The sequence below is a fragment of the Apteryx rowi genome, unplaced genomic scaffold, assembly GCF_003343035.1.
Source record: "Apteryx rowi isolate R43461 unplaced genomic scaffold, aptRow1 scaffold_342, whole genome shotgun sequence".
NCBI lineage: Eukaryota > Metazoa > Chordata > Aves > Apterygiformes > Apterygidae > Apteryx > Apteryx rowi.
This window is the reverse complement of record NW_020449886.1, coordinates 493,220-516,067: the sequence shown is the minus strand read 5'-3', so window position 1 is coordinate 516,067 and position 22,848 is coordinate 493,220. Positions and strand designations below refer to the sequence as shown.

Here is a 22,848-nt window from a genome sequence, read left to right as displayed (position 1 = left end):
CCAATGCGTAATAGAGGGCAAAGCAGATGGAACTTCCTTGGAGTGAGATTTAATTTTAAAGAAGTTGGATTACTGTTGTTCGTAGTGAAGGAGGTTTGGTATTGAGATTCCAGAAGCTATAGCGAGAGGCATCTGAGTGTGTTAGTAATGGCAGATGTTGTAACCTGCCCTTTGCTCTCTGTTTTTAAGGTACTAATAGCAGCTTATCATCACCTGTGCTGCGTCACTGAGCTCAGAGATGTTCTTGCAAAAACTGTTTCTGGAGCAGAGGCCCTGCAAGCATGAGCAGCAGGAAGGGACCATTTAGAAAGTCATTACAGGCAAGGGTCCTGCAAGTCCTTCGTGCCATCCACAAAATGAAATCATGAATGACCTCAGTTCTAGCATTTGAGATGCTTTTTGTACCAAGACACTAAATGATGGCATAAACTGTGTGGAGAATAGGTGCAACTTCTGTGCTGAAAAGGTGGAAAGGCAGTTCTGTCACAGGAGAAGCATCCAGCAGGAGGGTAAGAGGTGTTGCGGCACCCCGTCGTCAGCTTGCGCTCACCCACTTACGCTGTCTTGCCAAAATGTCATTTACACAAGCAGGAGCAGCCTCAGCATTTGGCCAATTGTCTTAATCTTTTGTTGAGACATTAATAGCCCCATCAAAAGTGCTGTGACAAGCTGTATGTTGGACGGCAACAGTTTGTCATTACAGGGGTTAAATTTCATTTTAACTAGTTAAGTGGTATATGGACAAATAGGATTAATTTTTTATCTTGGAAGGGGATAGGGATTTTGTCACTGACTTCAGTGGGAACAGGAGCAGCTTCACACTGTCTTTCCAGGAAAGCACCCAGAGATTTTCTTTCACTGCATATTCTTGAAGGTGTTAGAATTTGGCTGCTTGAACTTGCAAAATGCATCAGTTTAGCCCAGAATCAAACAGCGAAAAGGGAGCGGCATCAGTATGATGCCATAACCTACTTACATGGTGGTTCAGTGCGTGCTCTAAGTAAAGAACTGAAACGTGTCAACTGGGTCTGGAGKCTCATACCTGCTGCTGCTGGTGCGCGGTTACGGTGCCAGCCGGGAGCCGCTCCGTGCCAGATACATCACTGAGGGAGAGTTGTGTGTCTGAAAAGGAATTTTAAAGTAAATCTAGTCTCTGCAAACTCAAGAGAGGAGGATTTAAGTTCCTTAGCAGTTGTTACTAGTGTGACTGCATCTGTTTCAGGCAGGGTGCCTCCTCTGAAAGGATACCGAACTGTTTGCTTGTAGGTATTGAAGCTGCTGAGAGTAGAAGATCTTCAAGTTAGTTAACAGACTTTGTACAGAAAGAGAACTGAAATGTGGTTTTCTCCTCTTTTTCCCATAAAGAAGTGCCCAGTCCAGGAATACAGTGATTTGTGTCTGGCCTTACAGAAATTTAGTCAATTATTCTGCATAGTTGTTATCTTTTAGAAGTGGTTATATTTAATTTCAAAGTGCAGGAGTGAGAGGTAAACTTTCTGGCAGTATTACATGCCCTAGACAGTGCATATGGGGGAAAGCTTTACACTGAGATTTGACTTTGCCCCCCCTATTTCCTAGCATACCTAGGGACTAACAAGTTGTATGTAACCGATTAATGAATTTCTGTTACTGGAGATAATTGGGGGTTGGCAGAGGAAGAACTGCTAAAACATGGCCTATAGCAGGTGATGGAAATGAAAATTTTGTGCCGGCAGGTTTTCCGTGTGTTCCATTTTCCCTTCACACGCGCACTTAGAGGCCTGCTCCAGCAAACTGGCTTGTTTCTGTACTGCCTTTAAGGTTGAATCCCTTTAGTTTATGCCCCGCAATTTGTCGCCATAGATCAACTTGATCCTGAAACCACAGAAGTAAATTTAAAATAAAACAGAACAAAATTGAATCCAGACCACCCCCGGAGTTTTTCACTTTTGTGGTTCCTCTCTGGGGACTGCTCTGTTCTCATCCGTGATCCTCTTTCTAAGAGAGCTGTTCTCACTCTCTTCATACATACGTGGGAGAGCAGCCACTAGCCTCCCTGGGTCAGCAGGACCGTCAGCTGCCAGCAACACAAGGTTATCATTGCTTTCAGCAAAATCTATGCAAAAGTATATTCCTTGCACAGTGAGGAGAGTGGCTATGGCCTGGAAATGGGCAAATAACCCCATCCTCCCCCGCCCCAGGAACTACATATGGGACTAGCCTCTGCTGATACCTCCGTAACATTCGCTGTGCGGAGAGAAGCAGAAGGGGTGTTTGTGTGTGTCAGGTTTTCGTATGACTGAATGTGGGGAAGCCCTGACCTGAAAGAACAGGGAAATTCATGGAACTGTAGAAAACTTCTGAAATGTTGAAAAGGTCTTGTTAGGAAATTTTGTTTGTCCTCATGCTGACTGTGATTTTGCTCCTGAGCTGTATTCTCTGGAGCTATTAGTGTGGTTTTTAAATGAGTCAAGTGATGAGACTTCAGTATTTCCCTTGGAAAGAAARCAAAAGCTATCCCACAGGGAAGAAAGGCAGATCTCCACTAAAATAAGCCTTCTAGGAGGTGTTTTAATTTACAATTGTAATCAGAGATGTATGACACACTTCTTGTTCCTTTCTTACTGAGGTTTTTTTGAATCTTTTTCTCATCTAGGTTTGATGATTCCCGTCTTTTGTGTGGTGGAGCAGTCAGATGCCTCTCTTGAATACGATAATCGAGAAGAGCATGCTGAGTTCGTTCTGGTTCGCAAAGATGTGCTCTTTAGCCAGCTGGTGGAGACAGCGCTCCTGGCTCTGGGGTATTCCCACAGTTCTGCAGCTCAAGCACAAGGTATTCAATAATGTTCTTTTCCCTCTTCTCTGCACTGGCAGAAGAGAGCACCTGAGATTGTGCTGTGCAAGGACAAAGCAAGAAAACTGGTGGCAAATCTGGGAAGCGTTTAGATCAGTCGTATTGATTGCTTAATCTTAAACCAGGTATACAACAACCCCTACCTTGTTAGCCTGCCTAGAAAGCATTAGCTGGATCTTGCTGAAGTGTGAAATATGGCGACAATGATCAGTCAGCAAATTTGTGACACATTTGTTCTGTATCATGAGGCAGGCTACTGCCTTGCCAAAATCATCGCAGAAGAGCCCGGTGGAACCTCTAGGTGTATAGCTAGGGGGTATCTGCTATTTCTTCTTGCAGCAGGGCCATATTGAACAGCATACAATCTTTCTGTACAGATTACAATCTTTCCATATTTAAAATGGTACTTTTTATGTATAGACTATATACATACAAGCTCTCTTTATATATATACTCATATATATGCATATAAATGTTTGCCTTTATGACGGATAGTTTTAATGCTAAATGTGCAGACTGATTTCCTTGTTTTGACTTACACTGCTGCAAAGCCCTTTGTGGACTCTACAGTGCCTTGCACTTGGAGGTGATTCTCCAGCAGCAGTGAAACCTTAAAATGAACAAAACTTTCCTCTCTCTATTGAAAATATCAGCTTGAAAAAAAAAACTGAAGGCAAGAAGGGGAGAGGTGGGAGAAATCTTTCTGAAACAAACTACATTTCAGGGGGGTTTCTTATACTGAACAGATTATTTGATTGCTTACTTTTTGGATGAGAAGTCTGTACATTTCAGTTTCATCTCTATGTCATCAATAAAACTGGTGCATTTTTTGAGTAGTTTAACGGTAGCTCTGCTTGGGGATTTGGATTTTTATCTGCTGTCTTTAGTTATTTCATATTCCTAGGAAGCTGAACGCACAACTGGAGGGAGCAGCAGTAGTGTTGAATCCAGGAATTCTAGGCAGTGGTTAATAGCGCAGTGTTTTTTGTACAAACTTCGTTCCAAACAGGGTGATAATGATTCATTTCCTCTGTCAGTCTCTCTGCTCTGTGAGAGAGGCTCAGGATCGGCATACAGGCAAAATTTGTGCACAGCTCCAATGTGTTTAGTTACAAAACAAGATAATAAAAGCTAGGCGAGAAGGTAGTTTTATTTTTAATACAAAAAATTTCATGCTGTTTTAGGGACACTTTTTTCTGAATGTAAAAGGTCAGCGTATCCCACTCTTTCCATCCTGGTGAGCCAGCTTCCTGTTTGACAGCACTATCCATCTCAGTTAACACGGTTGCTCAACACGTTGTGAGCTAACATGTGGAACACACTGCATTAGGTGGCCAAGATTTGATTCTTGGCACTTCTGAAGGGGAATGGGCTTCGCAAGAAACCTGCTCCGAGGAGGCATGCCATTCAGTGCAGTGATCCACACTGGCTGAGCATCTCACTGGGGGGAACCTCGCTTCTGCAGCATCTCTCCGTTGTGAGAATACCAAGGAGGAGAGACAGATTGACTCACGTAGGAAATTAGTCACTGTGCAAGGAGGAAACAGCCACTGCGTTTTTGAACTACAGACTACAAATAAGCAGGTTCAGATACCCGTCTATTGCTTGGTGTGTTGCTCAAAGACCTCATCTRGAAAATAGAAGGTGAATCTCTAATTGTTTAATTATTTTAAAAGAAAAGACTGGCATTTTTCTCCTTAAGGCAGCAGTTACTTTGCAGTAGGAAACAGTTTAGAAATGACAGAAAATAGTTTCAAGATCTATCAGCTACCAGATCTCTTATTGGGTCAGTTTATTTACCTTCACACTGAAGGACAAGTTCTCCAAAGTTCTTTTGTTCCCCCTGGGCAAGGCCTGTAGGGCATGCTGGTTTTAAGAGATGAAGCTGATGTATGCAGCATGCTCTGTAACAGGCTGCTGCTGTGCTAGCTGCCTGAAAGCTGGGAGACGAGATACAGGCAGAGACAGAGTGCTGACAGATCTCTGAGATTGCTTAGGTTCACAAGATAATTTATCAAATATTGGGCTATAATCTTTTACCCAGGGTTGACAAAAGCATGCTGATAAATTGTTGATATAAGGATTTATTTAGGTACAGTTTGCTGATTTTAAAAAGAGGAAAATAAAGCTATTTGCTTTGTCTTTCCTGGTTATAGGAGAAGTCTGCTTGTGTTCAAATGCTTGGGATGGATTTCATTTATCAATATACATTGATAAACAGTCACTTAGTTCTCTTTTATGCCTTATGATCAGCTGAGTTAGTATCCACATGAGAAGCTGAAGATCCTCAGATTCATTTTTCAAAACAGTAAAGCTTTGAGCAACATGCTCTGCAGAATACTGACATGAGTAGGTGTCCTCATGCCCTCTAGGGACAAAGTAAATGTGAGCTTGTCAAAGCTTTTATGTTATAAATGCTGTTTAAGCAGTAATGTAGAGTGGAATAATTGTCACCTTTTTGAGTTGGGAAATGTTTATTTCCCCCCACCCCTCCTTGCTTTGGATGACTCTCAGCTAGGAGTAGCAATGTTCACTGCCTCTTCTGGGAAACCTCCTCTTGCCTTTGAACCTTCCTTTTAGAGCAGCATCTCCAGTAGCAGATAAAAGAGCTGGCTGTGAGGAAGAGGGATCGCAACAGCAGGGAGAAGAGCTCTGTCATTTCCCCCCACCTTTGCCATGCTTCGCTGTGGCACTTGTGCAGAGCGGCGGAGGCTTTAGCAGGCGGCGTAGGACTTGTGTGCAGGGCCCCCACCTCGCGCTCTCCATCACGGTGCGGCAGTGCGCCTGGTAGGCAGAGCCCCGGCGCCAAAAGCAAACCTGGCGCGGAGCAGTGGCGGGTCTTAGCATGAAAAATCTTGACAAAAATAAGTATTAGGAGGTATACGTGAAGGTGGCCCCGTGCCTCACTGGAAGAAGCTCTTTATTCCCACACAACTTGGGCAGGACGCTTTTATTCCACAAACAGCTGCGAACATTTTTTGTTGACGGTGGCGAGAGAGGAGACTTATCCAGCAAGCACTGCCCTTGTGAAGCTTCCCTTTTCTGACAGGAGCTGTGAAAAGTCTTCTGGAACAGAATGGGAATTCGTTAACAGCTTGGCACTGGCGTGTGAAAGTTGGTGGTGTGAATGGCAACAAAGGTTTAATAAACATTTATGTATTTTTTCTTTCATCACTTGAGTTTACACCTGACAGTAGGGAACCTGCTACATGTGCCTTCCTGAGAGAAAAAGAGTCATGCTTTAAAAGGGCACCTGTTTTGTGGGTAGTTTAATAAACCTTGCATGCCCTGATGCTTTCTCTCTCTCTCTCTCTCTCTCTCTCTCTCTCTCTCTTTTTTTTTTTTTTTTTTGGCGGGGAGGTTTCTGGCTGTGCAAAAGGGGGAACTGGTAGAGGCTATGACATACAGCGCTAAATGCTGGGACTGGAGGCCCCGGCAGGCAGTCTTTCCGAACTAGAAAGTGTGAGAGTAGTGGGGATCTGGAGTGCTTTGGGTGCAGTCCTGCAGCTCTGGGACCTTCAGTGAGAGCCAGCTCCCTCCTCCTCACTGTGGGGTGGAGGAACAGTAGAGCTAGGTTGACACTTTGGGCAAATTCTGCTAATTTCTTGAAATCCATATGAAAGAGAAAATAGTGTGATTTCTTGTGGGTATGTGTATGTATTTTTTTCTTTTGACCAATTGTGTGTTAATTGTCGTGAGTGTACGCAGAACTGGTGTACGTTGTCTGTAAAAGCTCATGAAGCTGAGTGGGTCCTCGAAATGGAGTTTGCTTTCTCCTTCRTGGTGGTCGTGCTAGCTGTGTTGGCGGGTGGTGCGGGGTACCTGCCCTGACTGTGGTTCGTGGTGTACCTGTTTTGTAGCTTTAGCCAGGCATTGGCAAATGGTTGCCTGGGGCGCCCGTTTCGCGCATTGGCATTGTGGCTGTAATTCTGCCGTGTGATGTTACTAGTGCTGATCCTAGCTCTTGGGAGCAAAACCCGTAGCAAGTACGTGGCTGAGCAGGGGCTGGGGAGAGCACCAAGGAAAGGGAAGTACAGCAAAACGAAGTGGTGCTGGGGTGCCACGGGGAGCAGAAGGAGGGCTGAGAAAGCAGAGGGAAGTTAACACAGGGCGAGAGAAACATCGGCTCTTTCCCACCTCTGTCACTGAAGAGATGGCCCACTCCTGGTTCTTAATGTGCTGCCTGCGAGCAGACCCGCTGCAAGAAGTTTCAGTGCCTTGGAGACCCTTCTTCATGCTGCTCTGGGGGGCTGGGAGGAGCAGGAGGCTGGAAGTGGAGACACATTAGGAAAGGTGTTCAAGGCGTAAGGCAAGGATGGGAAGTAGAAAAGAGCAGAGTATTTTGTCCCATCACATAGAGTTGCAAGAGCTGGTCATGGAGGAGAGCGATGCTGTGTGTGTGGTGGGGGGGATGGTGACTTAGCCAGCTGAGGTCAGACATCTTTGGCCCTATCAGCCTTGCACAACTGGAGAGAGGAAAAGGAGACTTGTGTTGCTGCTGTGCCAACGCCTGGACAGAGTAGCTGATGGAGTACCTCGGCCCTCACGGCCCAGACGGTAGGCGTGTTAGTGACAAGGTGTTCATCTTTCTCAGTGGTGTAAGTACGTGAGCTCAGCCCTGCTCTCTGCTGTTAGTTGGATGCCTCTTGCGTTGTTGCCTGCATTAAGTAGTGTTTCAAAGCAAGGACCAGCTCTGCTTGGTATGTTGACATTTAGCAAATCAGTGCAAACCCCCAGTGTGCCCTGTGTGAGAGTGGCAGGCTGGATGCTGAGCTCCTCTGCTCTGGCTAGCCTTTGCAAGACCACTATGACTGTCTTGCCACTTGCAGGATTAAAACCCTGTGTACAAAGTTTTGAAAGGTGTAAATACCAGTGAGGGAATGGATTTGCCTAAGTTGGTCTGAGGGGATAGGGCTCTGGGGCAATTAGAAGAACCTGAGCAGGAGATTAGTAGGGCAAGATCCTGTGAAACATTCCCAGCTGTGCTGTCTGTGGGCCTGCAATAGCTTCCAACTGAATATCAGGTGAAGGCAAAACATACCAGCTGGGGGCTGTATTGAACACACGCAAGCTTGTTTTGTATTTCTATATCAAGAAAGGTACAGTAAAAATGTAGTGAAACCCTGCTAACCTGTGCTTGATGTGTACAGCGATGATACTGAGCTAAGTATGCTGCAGCTGGGAAGACCAGAGATCTTATTCTTTAACACAAGTGCAAGGGAGCTGCACGGGCAGAATGAGAGGAAACCTTGGGTCAGGTGTCTCCTGTGAACAACGTGCAGTAAATTACAGGTGTGCTGGGATCTTCTGACTCCTCAGCCAAATGCCCAGTGTCCTTTGCACATCTGGGCCATGGCTCCCTGTTCACGTGATCAAACGTCGTCTAGTCAGTATTATGTTGACTTTAACTAATAGAAGACACATTGGCAATATAATGACATGAATAACAAGACAGTACATCAATCAGTAAACTAAATGTTGGATCATTTCCTAGCTCTGTCACTGTTTGCTGCTACTTTTTTCTTTCATCTGTATAAAGATAACTGTTAGCTGAGACCGGTACGTTGTCAGTCCATGTGACTTGCTGTTGATGTTGCTTTTACAGCATGTTTGCTCCTCCAATTTTGTAAATCTTACTAACTCATCCCACAGCTTTGCAGTGACCAGTACAAATCAGTTCCATTCAGACCTGCCATATTTCTCTCTGCTCAAACTCTTTTGCTGTAGACTATAGTCACCCTTCTAAACTAATGAATCTTAAAAAAAAAAAAAAAAGAAAGAAAGAAAAAAGACCAAAGCAGACCTATTCTTGAGCTCTTCTCAGCTGCGCAGTCTTATTCCATGTGTAGCTAACAGCTCCTTACCTTTAATCACAGAATCACAGAATCGCTGAGGTTGGAAGGGACCTCTGGAGATCATCTAGTCCAACCCCCCTGCTCAAGCAGGGTCACCTAGAGCACATTGCACAGGATTGCATCCAGGCGCGTTTTGAATATCTCCAGAGAAGGAGACTCCACCACTCTCGGGGCAACCTGTTCCAGTGCTCTGTCACCCTCACAGTGAAAAAGTWTTTCCTCATGTTCAGATGGAAGTGTCTGTGTTTCAGTTTGTGCCCGTTGCCTCGCGTCCTGTCGCTCGGCACCACTGAAAAGAGTCTGGTCCCATCCTCTCGACACCCTCCCTTCAGATACTTGTACACGTTGATAAGATCTCCTCTCAGCCTTCTCTTCTCCAAGCTAAACAGGCCCAGCTCTCTCAGCCTTTCCTCATAAGAGAGATGCTCCAGTCCCCTAATCATCTTTGTGGCCCTTCGCTGGACTTGCTSCAGTAGTGCCACATCCCTCTTGTACTGGGGAGCCTAGAACTGGAATACACAGTACTCCAGATGKGGCCTCACCAGGGCTGAGTAGAGGGGGAGGATCACCTCCCTCGACCTGCTGGCAACACTCTTCCCGATGCACCCCAGGATCCCATTGGCCTTCTTGGCCACAAGGGCACATTGCTGCCTCATGCTTAACTTGGTGTCCACCAGCACTCCCAGGTCCTTCTCAGCAGAGCTGCTTTCCAGCAGGTCAGCCCCCAACCTGTACTGGTGCATGGGGTTATTCCTCCCCAGGTGCAGGACCCTGCACTTCCCTCTGTTGAACTTCATGAGGTTCCTCTCTGCCCACCTCTCCAGCCTGTCCAAGTCTCTCTGAATGGCAGCACAGCCCTCTGGCATATCAGCCACTCCTCCCAGTTTTGTATCATCAGCAAACTTGCTGAGGGTGCACTCTGTGCCTTCATCCAGGTCCTTGATGAAGAAGTTGAACAAGACTGGACCCAGTACTGACCCCTGGGGGACACCGCTAGCTACAGGCTGCCAACTAGACTCTGTGCCACTGATCACAACTCTCTGAGCTCTGCCATTCAGCCAGTTCTCAATCCACCTCACTGTCCACTCATCTAACCCACACTTCCTGAGCTTGTCTATGAGGATGCTATGGGAGACAGTGTCAAAAGCCTTGCTGAAGTCTAGGTAGACAGCATCCACTGCTCTCCCCTCATCTACCCAGCCAGTCATTCCATCAGAGAAGGCTATCAGATTGGTTAGGCATGATTTCCCCTTGGTGAAGCCATGCTGACTACTCCTGATCACCTTCTTTTCCTCCACATGCTTGGAGATGGCTTCCAGGATGAGCTGCTCCATCACCTTTCCAGGGATGGAGGTGAGGCTGACTGGCCTGTAGTTCCCTGGGTCCTCCTTCTTGCCCTTTTTGAAGACTGGGGTGACATTGGCTTTCTTCCAGTCCTCAGGCACCTCTCCTGTYCTCCATGACCTTTCAAAGATGATGGAGAGTGGCTTAGCAATGACATCCGCCAGCTCCCTCAGCACTCGTGGGTGCATCCCATCAGGGCCCATGGATTTGTGGGTGTCAAGTTTGCTTAAATGATCTCTAACCCACTCCTCCTCCACCAAGGGAAAGTCTTCCTCTCTCCAGACTTTCTCTCTTGCCTCCAGGGTCTGGGGTTCCTGAGGGCTGGCCTGACCAGTAAAGACTGAAGCAAAGAAGGCATTCAGTAACTCTGCCTTCTCTGTATCCTTCGTCACCAATAATCCCTTTTGCCCACCTTGTGTCTATTTGGAACAGTCCCTCTCTTTTCCTCTCTCCAGTTTCACAGGCAAAGTTGTCAGAGGCCCAAATCAAATAATTTTACAGTAATATATGTTGGGGGTACAACTCTAATGGACATCTTGCGATAAAGTCTGATGAGAAAGTTAGTGACACCTTTGACTGGGGTTAAGCTGACTGGGTTTCTCCCAGYCACATCCAGTCATCCAAGTGGAAGTGTCCCTTATAAGCAACTCCTCCTTGAATCGGACCTTGCCCGAGTTGTAGCCTTTGTCTTTGTCACTGTTGTTTAAAGAAAGGGGGCTGACTGCCTCTCAAATATTTATTTCCCTCCCTCTATACAGGCATTTACTGGCAAATTACTGTTTTGTCTATCCTACAAAACTTCATGACAACTGTAAGTGAAAGTCAATCACAGGAACCAGGAGAGAAAGTCAGAATTTGAGAATGCTGAAAACCTCTTCTTCTTTTTTTTTTTTAAACAGGCATTTCAGTGCCTAATGGACACAAGTTTTGAAAGACACTGGTGTTAAAAGCTCAGCATCTCAAACCATTTCGATTAAAGCCTTAAAGTTCTCTCTAAACATTGCTTGAAACTCTTAAGAAATCTTGTGTAAAAAATAAAAATGAAAGATAGGGATTAAGGGTGCTTATATTTGCAGGGTTTACAAAAATTTTGTGGAAAATATGACATATAAAAAAGGGTTAGAATGTCATATTTATATAGATTTATATACATGTGTATGTGTGTGTATGTGAGTGTATATAAACAAAAGATTAAAATCCAATTAATGAATAACCAAACTTTCAGGTTGTTTGTCACCCTGATCCTCCATGTATAGCATTATTTTAAGTAACCTCATTATCCTAACAGCGTGAGCATACAGCTGATATGCCCGTTATGAGAATTCTTAACTTTTCAATAGCGATCAGTAAGGGTGTCTCTGACTTTTCTCCTCCCCCCCCCAGTGCTGATGTGTGTAAAAGTTGCCATGTGGTATTGGCTTTCTGATCCCAATATATTATTTACAGGATTCTCGTGATGGAACAAAACCTTCTACAAATAATAATCTATTTTTCTAGATGGCAAACATCTGGGTAGTATAAGTAAATGGGTAATTTATTAGTGTTTGAACAGCTTAAAGGAGAGTAACCAAACGTAGGCCTGAACAGCTCAGCACTTCTGGCGGCTGCTTTCCGTCCCATTTGCGGTTTGTGACTGAGCACAACACGGCTCGCAATCGCGAGAGGAGGCAGGGATGAAAAGAGGAGAGAGCCGAGCGGCCGGAGCCGGCTCGGGCTGCCACATCGAACACGAGCGTTTTCCACCAAGTGCTTTGAAATGCGTTGTGTTTTGATGACTGCTTTGAGGGCTCTAACGACTCCCAAAGTTGTTGCAGTGGAGCGCTTTATCATTTGTTTGTTCCATGCTAGTAACTGATAAAACTCATACTATGTTACAGATAGAAAGCATTACATTCCCCCTGCCCCCCTTTCTTTCTTAGAAATATTGCTAAGGCCATAACAGCAAATCTGTGCTCCTGTTTTATGAGGGTTGTATTCTTTAACGCTTTCCATTCCCCCTGCACGTGCTGCAGGCTACGTGCAAAGAGATAACTGTGCAGGACAGAAGTTTCCTCAAGTTTCACACTATCTAAGGAAATTTTTTCACATATCCTTCCAGTTTTATAAACTAATGAAGAAATGCTGGGGAAATTGAGCCACAGGCTTTTTTTCAGTCACAACAACCCTTATAGTAATTTGGGGTAAAATAAAAATCAAGTTCACTCCAAAAGGCCTGTGTGTACTCAATTAAAAACTGAGACCAGCTTGTAATAAATTCTGACGATGTTGGCCCCCTTCCCAACCTCTCAGCTAAGCCCACAAGCCTGTGAACCACTGGTATTTTTGAGGAAAGTTGGGAAATGGTGTTTAGTAATTTTAATTTAAAATAATATATTGTTGTGTTTTTCTTGCACGAATCTGATAACGAAGCAGTGCTGTGTTTAAAAGATGGGAATAAATTAGGTTAGACTAGGTCATCCTCTGTCCAGAGAAGGAACGTGAGGTCCATTTAGCAGCCTGTTAGCTAGCAAGTTAAATACACTTACAGCAGGCAGTAGTAGCTGAGGAGAGTGAAGCCGGGTGCCGTTTCACACAGTTAGGGGGACTTTTTTGTATTTTCCTTCTTAAACATTCTTGTCTGCGGAGATTTTTTCCAGTCCYTGCTCTCCAGCCCCTGCGACAGGAGGGGCTTCCTTTGGCCGCAGCTGCAGGCTGCTTTGCCCCAGCTGCTTCCCCGCCGCCAGCGGCCTCTTGCCTTCAGCCCGGCAGAGGCAGGGCTCGCCCCAAACCGCCCTGCGCTCTTGCGCTCTTGCGTTGCACCTTCTGGGCCCTGCGGTCTGCCTTGGGCTAGGTCGCCCCGCGCAGTGTTTGTGGCGGGGGGGCTGCCGGGCACAGAGCAGCGCGCTTTGCTGGCCGGCCTGCGCCGGGCGCGTGCGGCGGCAGCGGGCCCCGCGCGGGTTTCGCGGCGCGGGGGAGAGAGCTGGGCTGGGCGCGTGGAGAGCTGCTCTGCTGGCCGGGCCCCCTCAGGCTCGGGGTGCGAGGAGGGCTTCTCGCTCCCCGGCAGCCACACGCGCGAGCCGCCCACGGAGACCAGGCTGCCCTGACAAAGCAGGGGCAGAAAACGTAAAGGGCACGAATGGGAAGTGTTCGCTGTTAAAAAACAAGGGGGCAAACGCCCTGGGCCCCTGCCCCGTGCCTCTGACTGTCTTCTTAGGAACCGTCCTTCTGGCACTGGCAGCAAAGGTTCAATTCAGGGTGTTTCTCACTACCAAAAAAATGAGCATTTTAGAAGAGACCTGGCTTTAGTCCCCCCTGGCTTTACCAGAGTATAAACGAACGTCAAATCGGCAGCGGTGTTTGGTGCCCGCATCTTTTCACACCGGCTGAATTTTGCAGGGGCAGCCTGTCTCTTGCCGTCGGAGGTCGGCGCGAGATTAAATGGCTGAATCGGCAGAATGGAACGGGATGAGCAAAAGGCGGCGGTGCCGCCGGTGACCTCCTTTCGCCTGCTAGCCTGGTCCCTGGAAACTCGCCTGGAGAGTCCCGGCCTGGGTCCTCGTCCAGGCTCTGGCTGAGGGCGGCTGGGCGCCTGTGTCCGTCTGCGCGGAGCCGCTCGGCGAGCCAGGGAGAGCCGCTCCTGTGCTCTGTCCTTCTCTGGGCCGGCGAAGGCCTTTGGTTTATCCCGGCAACTCAAAAAAATGTGTTTACACAGGTGCGATTGAAAAAGACAGTACATCAAGTTGAATGAGATGAGGTTAGGGTTTTTTTCCCTGGGTACTTGCAGGTGATTTTAACTTTCAACTTTATTCCAAAAGAAAAATATAATTCATCTAGGATGAAGTAGGTGTCAATTAACCAATAAAGCCATAGTAATTCTGGGATCCAGGGTCTGTATTTTATTCCCTTTTCACTCCCCAGTTCTGCACGTGCAGCATCTTCAGGTTCACCTGGGTGTTTCTGCAGTTGCCGAGAAGGAGTTAAATTCCGACAAGCGAGCTGGGAGGAGGATGCGGGTGCCAGGCAGGATTCTTAGCTAAATTGCTTTCATATTTTGTTTTTATAATATATTTGCTGCGTAGCCACATTTTGGCCTTTTTCCTTTTTCTAACAAAAATCATTATGTGGGATAGCTAGTAGATAGTTCTTATTTTCACAGTGACAAGTCCGTGCTAAAAATGTCCCTTGGCACAGGGCTCGTTAACTGACGGCAATTTGTCTGCCTTTCGGAGTAGGTTTTTTCAGTACCAGCTATAGAATCTATGAAATAGTCTCTTGGGGGGGGGGAAAGTGTTTATCTTGAGCTGAAACTGAGGATCAACCAAATGCTTGAGGAAAAGAATATATCAAATAATGAGCTATAGATAATATTAAATCTTTTCAAGATCCTGGAAGGAGATGTTTAGGCAGAATTGTACAGTGCTCAGCATGAGAAAATTGGCATTTTGTGAAATGCTACCACAGACTATATTTCCAGCATCACTATTTATGTATCCATTTATATAGATAGCATCAATTACATACTTTTAAGTGTTCATGATGGGTTTAAAAACTACATGTATTACTAACATAAACTTTATTTTTTCTGTGGCTTGAGCGTGGAGAACAAGTCTTTTTCTCAAGGTAGCTTTACTTGTTTGCTCAAAAGAGTGAGGATTGGTATCCTGTTGGTAATATTCACAAACATGAATCAGTATTACCACAATGCTTTTAAATAGAGTGCTGCACATGCTAATTCTTTTTTTCCTGACATATCTGCTTAAACAGCATAGCAACACCGTGTATTTGCATTTTCTGATCACTAAAAATCCCCCCTACCATAAATGTGTATGTGAAATTGAGAACCTAATTAAAAGATTAACAGCATGTACAGTACTTTACCCAAAAGGCATGTGTTAATTTGTTAAAACACTAAAGATTTTTATGCTGTCTTTTTTGACGCTATCAAAATATTTTCAGTGGAACTGGTTGAACCTGGTCTCTTTATTATAAATTCTTTTGCAGAGTAAGATGGCTTAATTTCATATCTAATTGCATGAAGAATTATAAATTATCTTTTCTAAGAGACCTATGACACTAAAACACAGAATGAACAAATAAAACTGATTTGTTCTAGTACAAATGAAGATATATGGCAGTATTTTTATTACAGACACCATTTGTTTGGGTTGAGTGTCTGAATATTTTACAATAAGATACAAACTGCGCTTTGTAGAGCAGTCATTCATGCAATGCCTCTTAAGGTGTTTTACAGCTAATTGCCAAGAAACGAAGAAACCCAAATCAACAAAAAACAGCCCCACCCATAAAATAAAACYCTATGTGGAATGGGGTAAATCTGTTCAAAGCAGCTGTGTTTTGCATGCATTCATAGGGACAGTGAAATCTGCTTCTTGGATCAAACATGGAATTTTTATTTTGCTCTCTGGAGAAAGACCTGTTGATTTCAGTGAGTGTTTTACCTTAGGAAGACCTGACCTGCTCCATCAAAAATGGTAGTTTCCAATTATCTGAATGATGCCACAGTCTAGATTTGCGCACGCGGGTGAGTCACTGAAAGCCCGATGGGTAGCGGGAAGCCCGGCTGGGGTATAGGACGCTGTCCTGGCGGTGGGCATCGGCTGGCGCGCCAGCCAGCGGAGCCCTGTACCCCGGGGCGCTCGGGGGGGGCACACCGCCCTCCCCGTGACTTCTGGGGAGTCTTGGGCAAATCACGGCATCTCACTCGCTTTGCGCCTTCCCGCCTCGCAAATACAATCCGTGTGTATTCTCCTTCTGAAACAGCCGGGCATTTCCTAGTCAGAAGTGGCGTATTCTTTCGGAGTTGCATGTTACCCTTACAGCAGAATTCAGTAGAAAGTGACCGTCGTTAAAGGTTTGTCTGTTGTAACTGCTCTCCGTGGAGTTTTATCCTGTTATGAAAAGTTAAAAATGGCTTATAGTAAATTTACACTTCTGTATTGAACTGTATAGGTGTTTATGTCAAGGCAGTTAGAATGTTACTGGGTTTCTGTTTAATTGGATTAGGTTAGTCCCTATTAAATTCTTTAGATTTGGTGCAAGTATATTGTTCATAAAGGCACAAATCCATTCTCTACTAACCTCACTGGGATTGAATTAATAAAGTTATCAGATGGATTAGTTTGGTATTGTATAATCAGAGACTTTTTTTATTTATCCAAAACTACTTTTATTATGAAGTTTGCTGATATAAAGCTGCTTCTGTTAAGCTGATTGTTATTCCCAGATACTAAAATAACAGTGCCAAATTGTCTAAATCCCAGTGTATGTATGTGATGATAATTTTTTAGAAAGGGGCCAAAAGGCCTCTAGTATTTGACTTTATAAAAGCAACTAGTAAAGAATTTTCTCTAGAGTGCTTCTGTGGTCTGTTTGAGTGATATGAGAGGAAAACTGCAATATTTAGGGTGAAATGTGGATTAAACTTTTAAAAAATGTTCATGCCAGGAGTCAGAAGTGCTTTGAATAATAAGGTTAAAGAATATTTTTATTACCATAAAACACCAGATATTTCTATCTTGCCTTTCTCTAGCTCTGTAGTAAAACTTCATTTTACAAAAAATTCCTGTATTTCACAGTTTTGAGTGTCTACAGACAGGAAGGTGGGGAAGGAGAGAGCAAAAAAAGAGATACAGCCCAGAGAGTAAGTGTTTCTAAGCCATTTGTGATAGTAATTTCCTGCCTCTGGGAGGGATGGCAGTTTGATTCTGGCGCTGCAGTGAAAACCTGTGCCGTCTCACGGAGATACCGCAACTCCCCTGTCTTGCTCTCTGCCTTCCCCTTCTTGCTGAAGCCAAGGTGGGATGAAGGCCCAGATACAGCTGTAGTGGTGAAGTAGCACGGTGATACCTTGTGGTATTTTGTGGAAGGAGAGGCTGTTACAGAACAAAATTACCATCAAAACATCTTCATGGCTTTTGCTGAGTTCTTCTCTTTATATGTGTGCATCTTCTGAATAAATTCTGTTTTTGCATGTAAATTTGAGGGAGGTGCAGAAATCTTAGCTGCAGATGGAAAAAAAAACCCCACTGTCTTGATATTTTAAAAAATCCCGAATTAGAAGGAGATAAATTTATGTAGCCTTTGCACCATAATAATGTGGAAAGACCTGACACAAAGCCATAAGGCTTTTTTCACAGATTCAGTTGTCTGGAAATTGTGCAATGCTGTTTAAACGGAATGACTTTTAACAGATCGCAATAAATTAAAAAAAAAAATCATGTTTTCACCAAGGATTACATGATGGCAGTGCTAACTCCCATGCAATTAATAGACAGTGTGTACTTTGTTTTCCTTTGAGTGCTTAGCATTTTGTCTAGATTTTATCTGGCCGTGTATCCAGGAACTGGGTACGGATGCAAGCTGCTGCTAATTGAGCTGTATTCAGGACTACTAAAACCACCCATGTGCTGTATGACAAGATGTGTAGCTAAATTTGCATTCGTAGCAATGTAGCTGTAGCATACGTGTCCTATACTAGATAGGCAGCCCCTAGTCCCCATGCTCTTAGATATAAAATGTAATTGACTTATGATAAAATAACTTCCTCTATCTGCATGGCACTTGTCTTTTACAAGATGTGCGGTTATTTTCCCACAGCAGCTTGTGAGGTGCAGTTTGTAGCTTTATAGGCGGAGACACGGAGCATGTTGTAATTTTGGCTTGGATCATTGGCCCATTGAGTCAGGTTTTGTGTTGTAGCAACTTCTCTATAGAGGAAGGTTGGTCATGGTTTCCCCTGATCTCATACACCTACTGCAAGTCTTCTTACATCCAGCTAGTTGCATGCTTTAGTATTTAGGGGGAAGAAGATGCCATCTGACATAAGGAGCAATAAGTATAAATTTAGAAGCAAAAGCCCCATTGTTTTAGTGCTTGTTGGATAAAGTCTTTTATATAACATGTTTTACAGAAACCGGGCTACATTTTTACAGAAGGAGGTGCCAGAACTCTAACAGAAGTATAGTAGCTCATCTGATGGGTGGGACAGGCTTCTGCATCCTATTGTGGAGCAAAATTAACCCTGTGTAGGAGTATAGTACCTAGCATTGCTAATTCTTGCCATTCTCATGCTTCTTTCCCATAGTTCTGGGGCTCTTGATTGGCAGGAGTGGGGGGGGCCTTCAGCTTTTCTTTACAAATTTAATCTTTAAAGATTTAAAATCTGAGGGGATTTCACAGGGAGCATGATCCCATCTTTGGTACAAAAACATAGAATAGGAAAAGAATCCAAATATTTTAATTTGCTGAGAACAGAAAGAGAAGCTGGTTGATAACTTTGGGATATGGTATTACTATCCGAAACCTGCTGCTCTGCGGGTGTGCAGACATGTGGTAGGTGACTGTGTAGGTGTCTGTGTTGGTTTTAAACATGGCTGGGGACTCCTGTGACCCACTGGCTAATTCTGAGCCTTTGGCATTGAGTGCCAGGCAGGGATGTGTGGAAATGGGGGAAAACGAGAGAATCTAGGTATCAGAAACCAGTAGCAGTCTTAAATTAAGCAGAAACCTCAGCACGTTATAAACTTGTAAGACTATATATACACTATGGCATGTGGCTGGACCATAGACATACTCAGCAAACCRCTGAATGTTATAGGACTGCTCATACGTTTTCTAATTCTGCCCAGAAAAAAAAGAGGATTTCATTACTGAGTAATACCTTATTATCCCATTCCTACGATCAGCAGTAGAGCAATTTGAACTTGCAAAAATAGCAGATGAGACATTTCCCTAAAACTGTATACACTATTGTGCATCTTACTGATGCTCTGGCAGAACATCATAGGGATTGACAGAAACTGGGGCTGAAAGTCACTTAAGGGCACTAACATAGTTTAGCGAGGGTTATGAAAAAGCAGTGCTTTTCTTTAAACGTCCTATGACAAACTGACTACTCAGACAGCGTGGAGATGGGAAAGGAGGAGAGATGCCAGAGAGGAAACTGCACACCATGAAAATGTTTTTGTGAACAGGGAGGAGTCTAGGCTGACAATTTCATTTGAGGTTTTGCTTCTTTAGGAGAAAAGGTTAAGAACAGAATTGAAAGCAAGTAATAGGACAGGTAGTGTCCTGAGCTCTTAAAACCTAAGGTGCATACCTCTGAGTTGACTATTCTCTGCAACAGTGGAAACTTAAAGGCAGTAGTGTTGTACTAGTGTACTAAGGCCAAAAAATGTAACTAAGAGGTTTTGTCTCACTGTGCAGCATGAGTGAAATGCAAAAATTAAATAGGCAGCCAGCTGCGTGGTGTGGAATCCAAAATCAGTGCTGTGTTTTAAGTTACAGCAATGTAAATAAAGTCAAATGCTTCTGAACTCCGTGGAGTTTTGGATTTCCACTGAAGCAATTGAGGGCAGAGGTTGAAACATGATTTTTATTTCTAGGCATATCTCAAGCTACATTTCAAACTTGTTTTATATGAAGAAGTAAATAATCTATTGGGAGGCAAGTTGATTGCAGCATAGGTAGCACAGCTGCAGATATGTTTATCTATAGGCTCATCAACTACTGTTGATTCTTTGCAGAGAGCTTGTTTGGGGTGTTCTATCCAGGCAATTTTTCAGCCCTGTCCTAATATGAAAAAGTAAACTCAATGCAGATATTTTGGAGTGAGCTGCTTAGCTCCCTGAGGGATAGGCCAAAGCCATTTTACTGTGGAACACTTTCACTTATATAAAAGTCATCAATCTGCAGGATATTTTTGTTTAATGATCTTCATAGATCCTTAGGTTTTTTTTATTATTATTATAGACCCTGCAAGGATGGGTTTAGGTTCTTGCTTGCTTATGTGAAAACCTGAGGTGCAGAGGTTGGGACAAGGAGATAGAACTTGCCCATAGGAACCTCCTACCTCTGCAGAGTCACGRAGGAAGAGTACCTGTGTCCTCAGAGGATAGAAGTGCGGCAGCTCATAGATCCAAAGTGGGGAGGCATGTTTGCGTTAATATACATAAGGTTTGACCTGTTTTCAAGTACTTTTCTTAAGAGTGCAGGAAGGAGAAAGCTGGAGAAAGTAGGGAGCACATGAAGCCTGAGGTTACGATTCTTACAGTAGGCTAATGGTGTTGTTTTAGTTGTGCGTGCGTGTGTGTGTGTGTTCGGATGTGAAAGGATGGCAAATTACATCCACTTTTTTGGCAAGGATTGAGATTTTGGTCTTTAGTTTGCCTAATGTGTGTGTGTATGCAGGGAGGTTTTAGAAGAAGGGGAAAATATTTGTTAATTTTTGGACTATTTGTGGTTGAAATATCATAAACACTTGCATGTAACAGTGGAAATACAGTACCTTTTTATTCCCAGAGAACTTGTTAGAAATATTATTTGAAATTAAGATCCATATATTTTCATAGAGAAGCTCTCTATATGAGGTTGTCATGTAGAGGTAGGGTTCCCTGAATCAAGATGGTGGTTGCTTTGCTTTGGAACTTAAAGAGTTTTGTTTTTAAAGCATAAAGGTGGTTAGTACCTGTCTGTAGACTTTTATATAGTGCCTAAATGCACAAGATTTTTCTTTGATTCACTTTTTCTTTCATTTATTAACAAGGTGGTTATGTAGGAAAATTCATCAGGCTTTAGAAATCGTGGAGGTTTCTGATGTCATATGATGTCATTCTAGCAATGCGCTGCACTGTAAAACTTCAGAGCGACCACTGCTGTACCACCAGGGCGAATAATGGAGCATTCATTCACTGCTACCAAATCCCAGCATAAAATATTCTACAGACTCTCTTAAACGAGAAGTTGTATGTATAGGAGCATGCAGTGCGAAGCTGCACTTTGGCGGGTGTAATCTGAGCACCTAAAAAGGAGTGGTAGATGCTTGAATTCCCAGAATTCGTTATGTTGAGACTGCACAAAAGCTAGAGACTCTCTGAGGTAAAATCTCTTCAGAAGGAAGTGGCTGAAAAAATCTTGGCTAGCTCTTGGGGAGCTTGTGAGAACAAGCACTAGAGGCCAAACTGGGCTCCGTTACACCATCCAAAATTGGGGTTAGTGCCAAGGATGAGCGTTTTCCCTACTGTGACTAAACTGGAGGGAATACAGCGCGGAGGGGTCTGAGCAGCCAGTGACTCTACTCTAAACCACACATAAAATGGATTTAGCAATCTTGGACTGTTGAACAATGATTCATTTTATAATATGACCACAAAATGTAGCTGAGTTGGTAATGATTGCTTCGAACGGCTCAAGAAGCTGCATGAGCCAGGAGGAGCGGGGATTGCCCTTAGCCCCACTGAGTGTCCGTGGCGGGCCGGAGGTCAGGGCTTCTGGCTAGAGCCCTTGCCGGGGGCTGCGAGGGCAGGCAGGGGAGAGCGGCACACAAAGGTCTCATTCTTCAGTGGTGAGCTTGCTTTTGCAGCCATCGCCGTGTACTAACTATCCAAAAATTGAAAGGAAGCGTTGAGCCTGCTGCATGTTACTTGTGCAGGACGTTAACAGCTGTATGGCAAATACTATAGTAAAGGATGAAGGGAGAGGAAGATACAAGCAAACTTTTGCAGCCATCCTTTTATATCTGTAATTACATCCAGACTTAGCAGCAGTGTCATTTGATTTTGCAGAGGAGCTTGGCAGCCGCTGAGGTGCAATTACTTGGTGTTCAATCCCACACAGTAGAAAGGGTCCGTTGCGCTCTGACCTGCTTTAAAACAAACCGTACCACGCAGGGCCTGCCTGCTTAGACAGAGTCCCCCCTTTTTATAGACACTGCCATTTGTTGCAGGGGTTGCTATGGCAAACTGGGGCAGAAAATCCTGTCTTGATGTTAAAGCGAAATACTTAGAAATTATAAGGAGACAGATTTTGAGAATATAAATTAATTAAATGTCAGTAATTGCATTATTGCACTATCTTGCCAGGGAAATAGCTATTCCTGAGAGAGCCCATTACAGTGTTAGGCCTTGGAGCAGAGTGTAATTCTTTGGAAGTGTTTTAGATTTTCCAAATCTGTCTTTCTACTTTTATTTGATTCTAACTAGTGGTAAACAGCAGCTTGACCCTGCAAAGGTTGTCAGCATCCTGCACACCTTAGTTGTGAATGCGCTGGGAAGACTGGGTAAGTATTTACAGTTGAGCTTAAATTGATGGAGGTAAATAACTAAAACCTAACCAAGCTGGCCCAAGTAGCTGCTTGATAACTTACCCAGCTGGGATCAGTGTCTCTTAACAGGGACAGGAAACGTTAGGTTTCTTCCAAATAGAAATGCTACAGCTTTTAATGTGTGTTTTGCTCATTGACTGTTGGAGGTGCAAAGTGTCAGGCAGGTAGGAGATCTCTATGGTAAATTCCTTCACTTGCAAGAAAAAGAAAAACTCAAAGCTGTTTTATGTCGTTCGTCTTATTTTTTCCCCCTATCTCCAGACTAAATACTTATACTTCTAACCTTGCTGCAGTTGTGTCCTCCTTTAGATCTCCAGTAAAAGGGTGAAGAGCACACTTCAGAAACAGAACTGAAAAACTGGATGCTGCCTAGCATAATTTTAATCCAATTAGAAAAGCTGCTCAGAAATGTTTTTGGCTCTTAATGCTGAAAACAGGCAGTTCTGTATCCTTACATCTGTAGCAGTTATTCATTAGAGTATTTCCTTACATTTTTAAGTGGGCTTATGTTATGGCTCTTTGATAAAGTTTGGGGAGGAATGAGGACTAAAATGCCCGCTTCGTACATCTGAAAGAGAAATTCATATTTAAAAGGAGAAAGAGATCAAATCACTACGTATGAGGAGAAGTGAACGATGGGGTTTGTAAATATGTTATTCTGGGCTATGAAGAGCCCCACTCAGTTGATCCAGTGAGTGAAGTCCATACTTTAGGTG

At 44.1% G+C, this 22,848-nt stretch overlaps 1 protein-coding gene across 2 annotated transcripts in view; it reads left to right on the top strand.

Annotated features, from left to right (window-relative positions):
- Window positions 1-2,640: 2,640 nt before the first annotated feature.
- Window positions 2,641-22,848, top strand: part of SATB2 (SATB homeobox 2) — a 116,771-nt gene continuing 96,563 nt past the window's right edge. For both annotated transcript variants that reach the window (XM_026072456.1, XM_026072457.1), the window contains exon 1: window positions 2,641-2,812. In XM_026072456.1, the coding sequence (XP_025928241.1) occupies window positions 2,641-2,812 (172 nt within the window). The remainder of the gene's footprint in view (window positions 2,813-22,848) is intronic.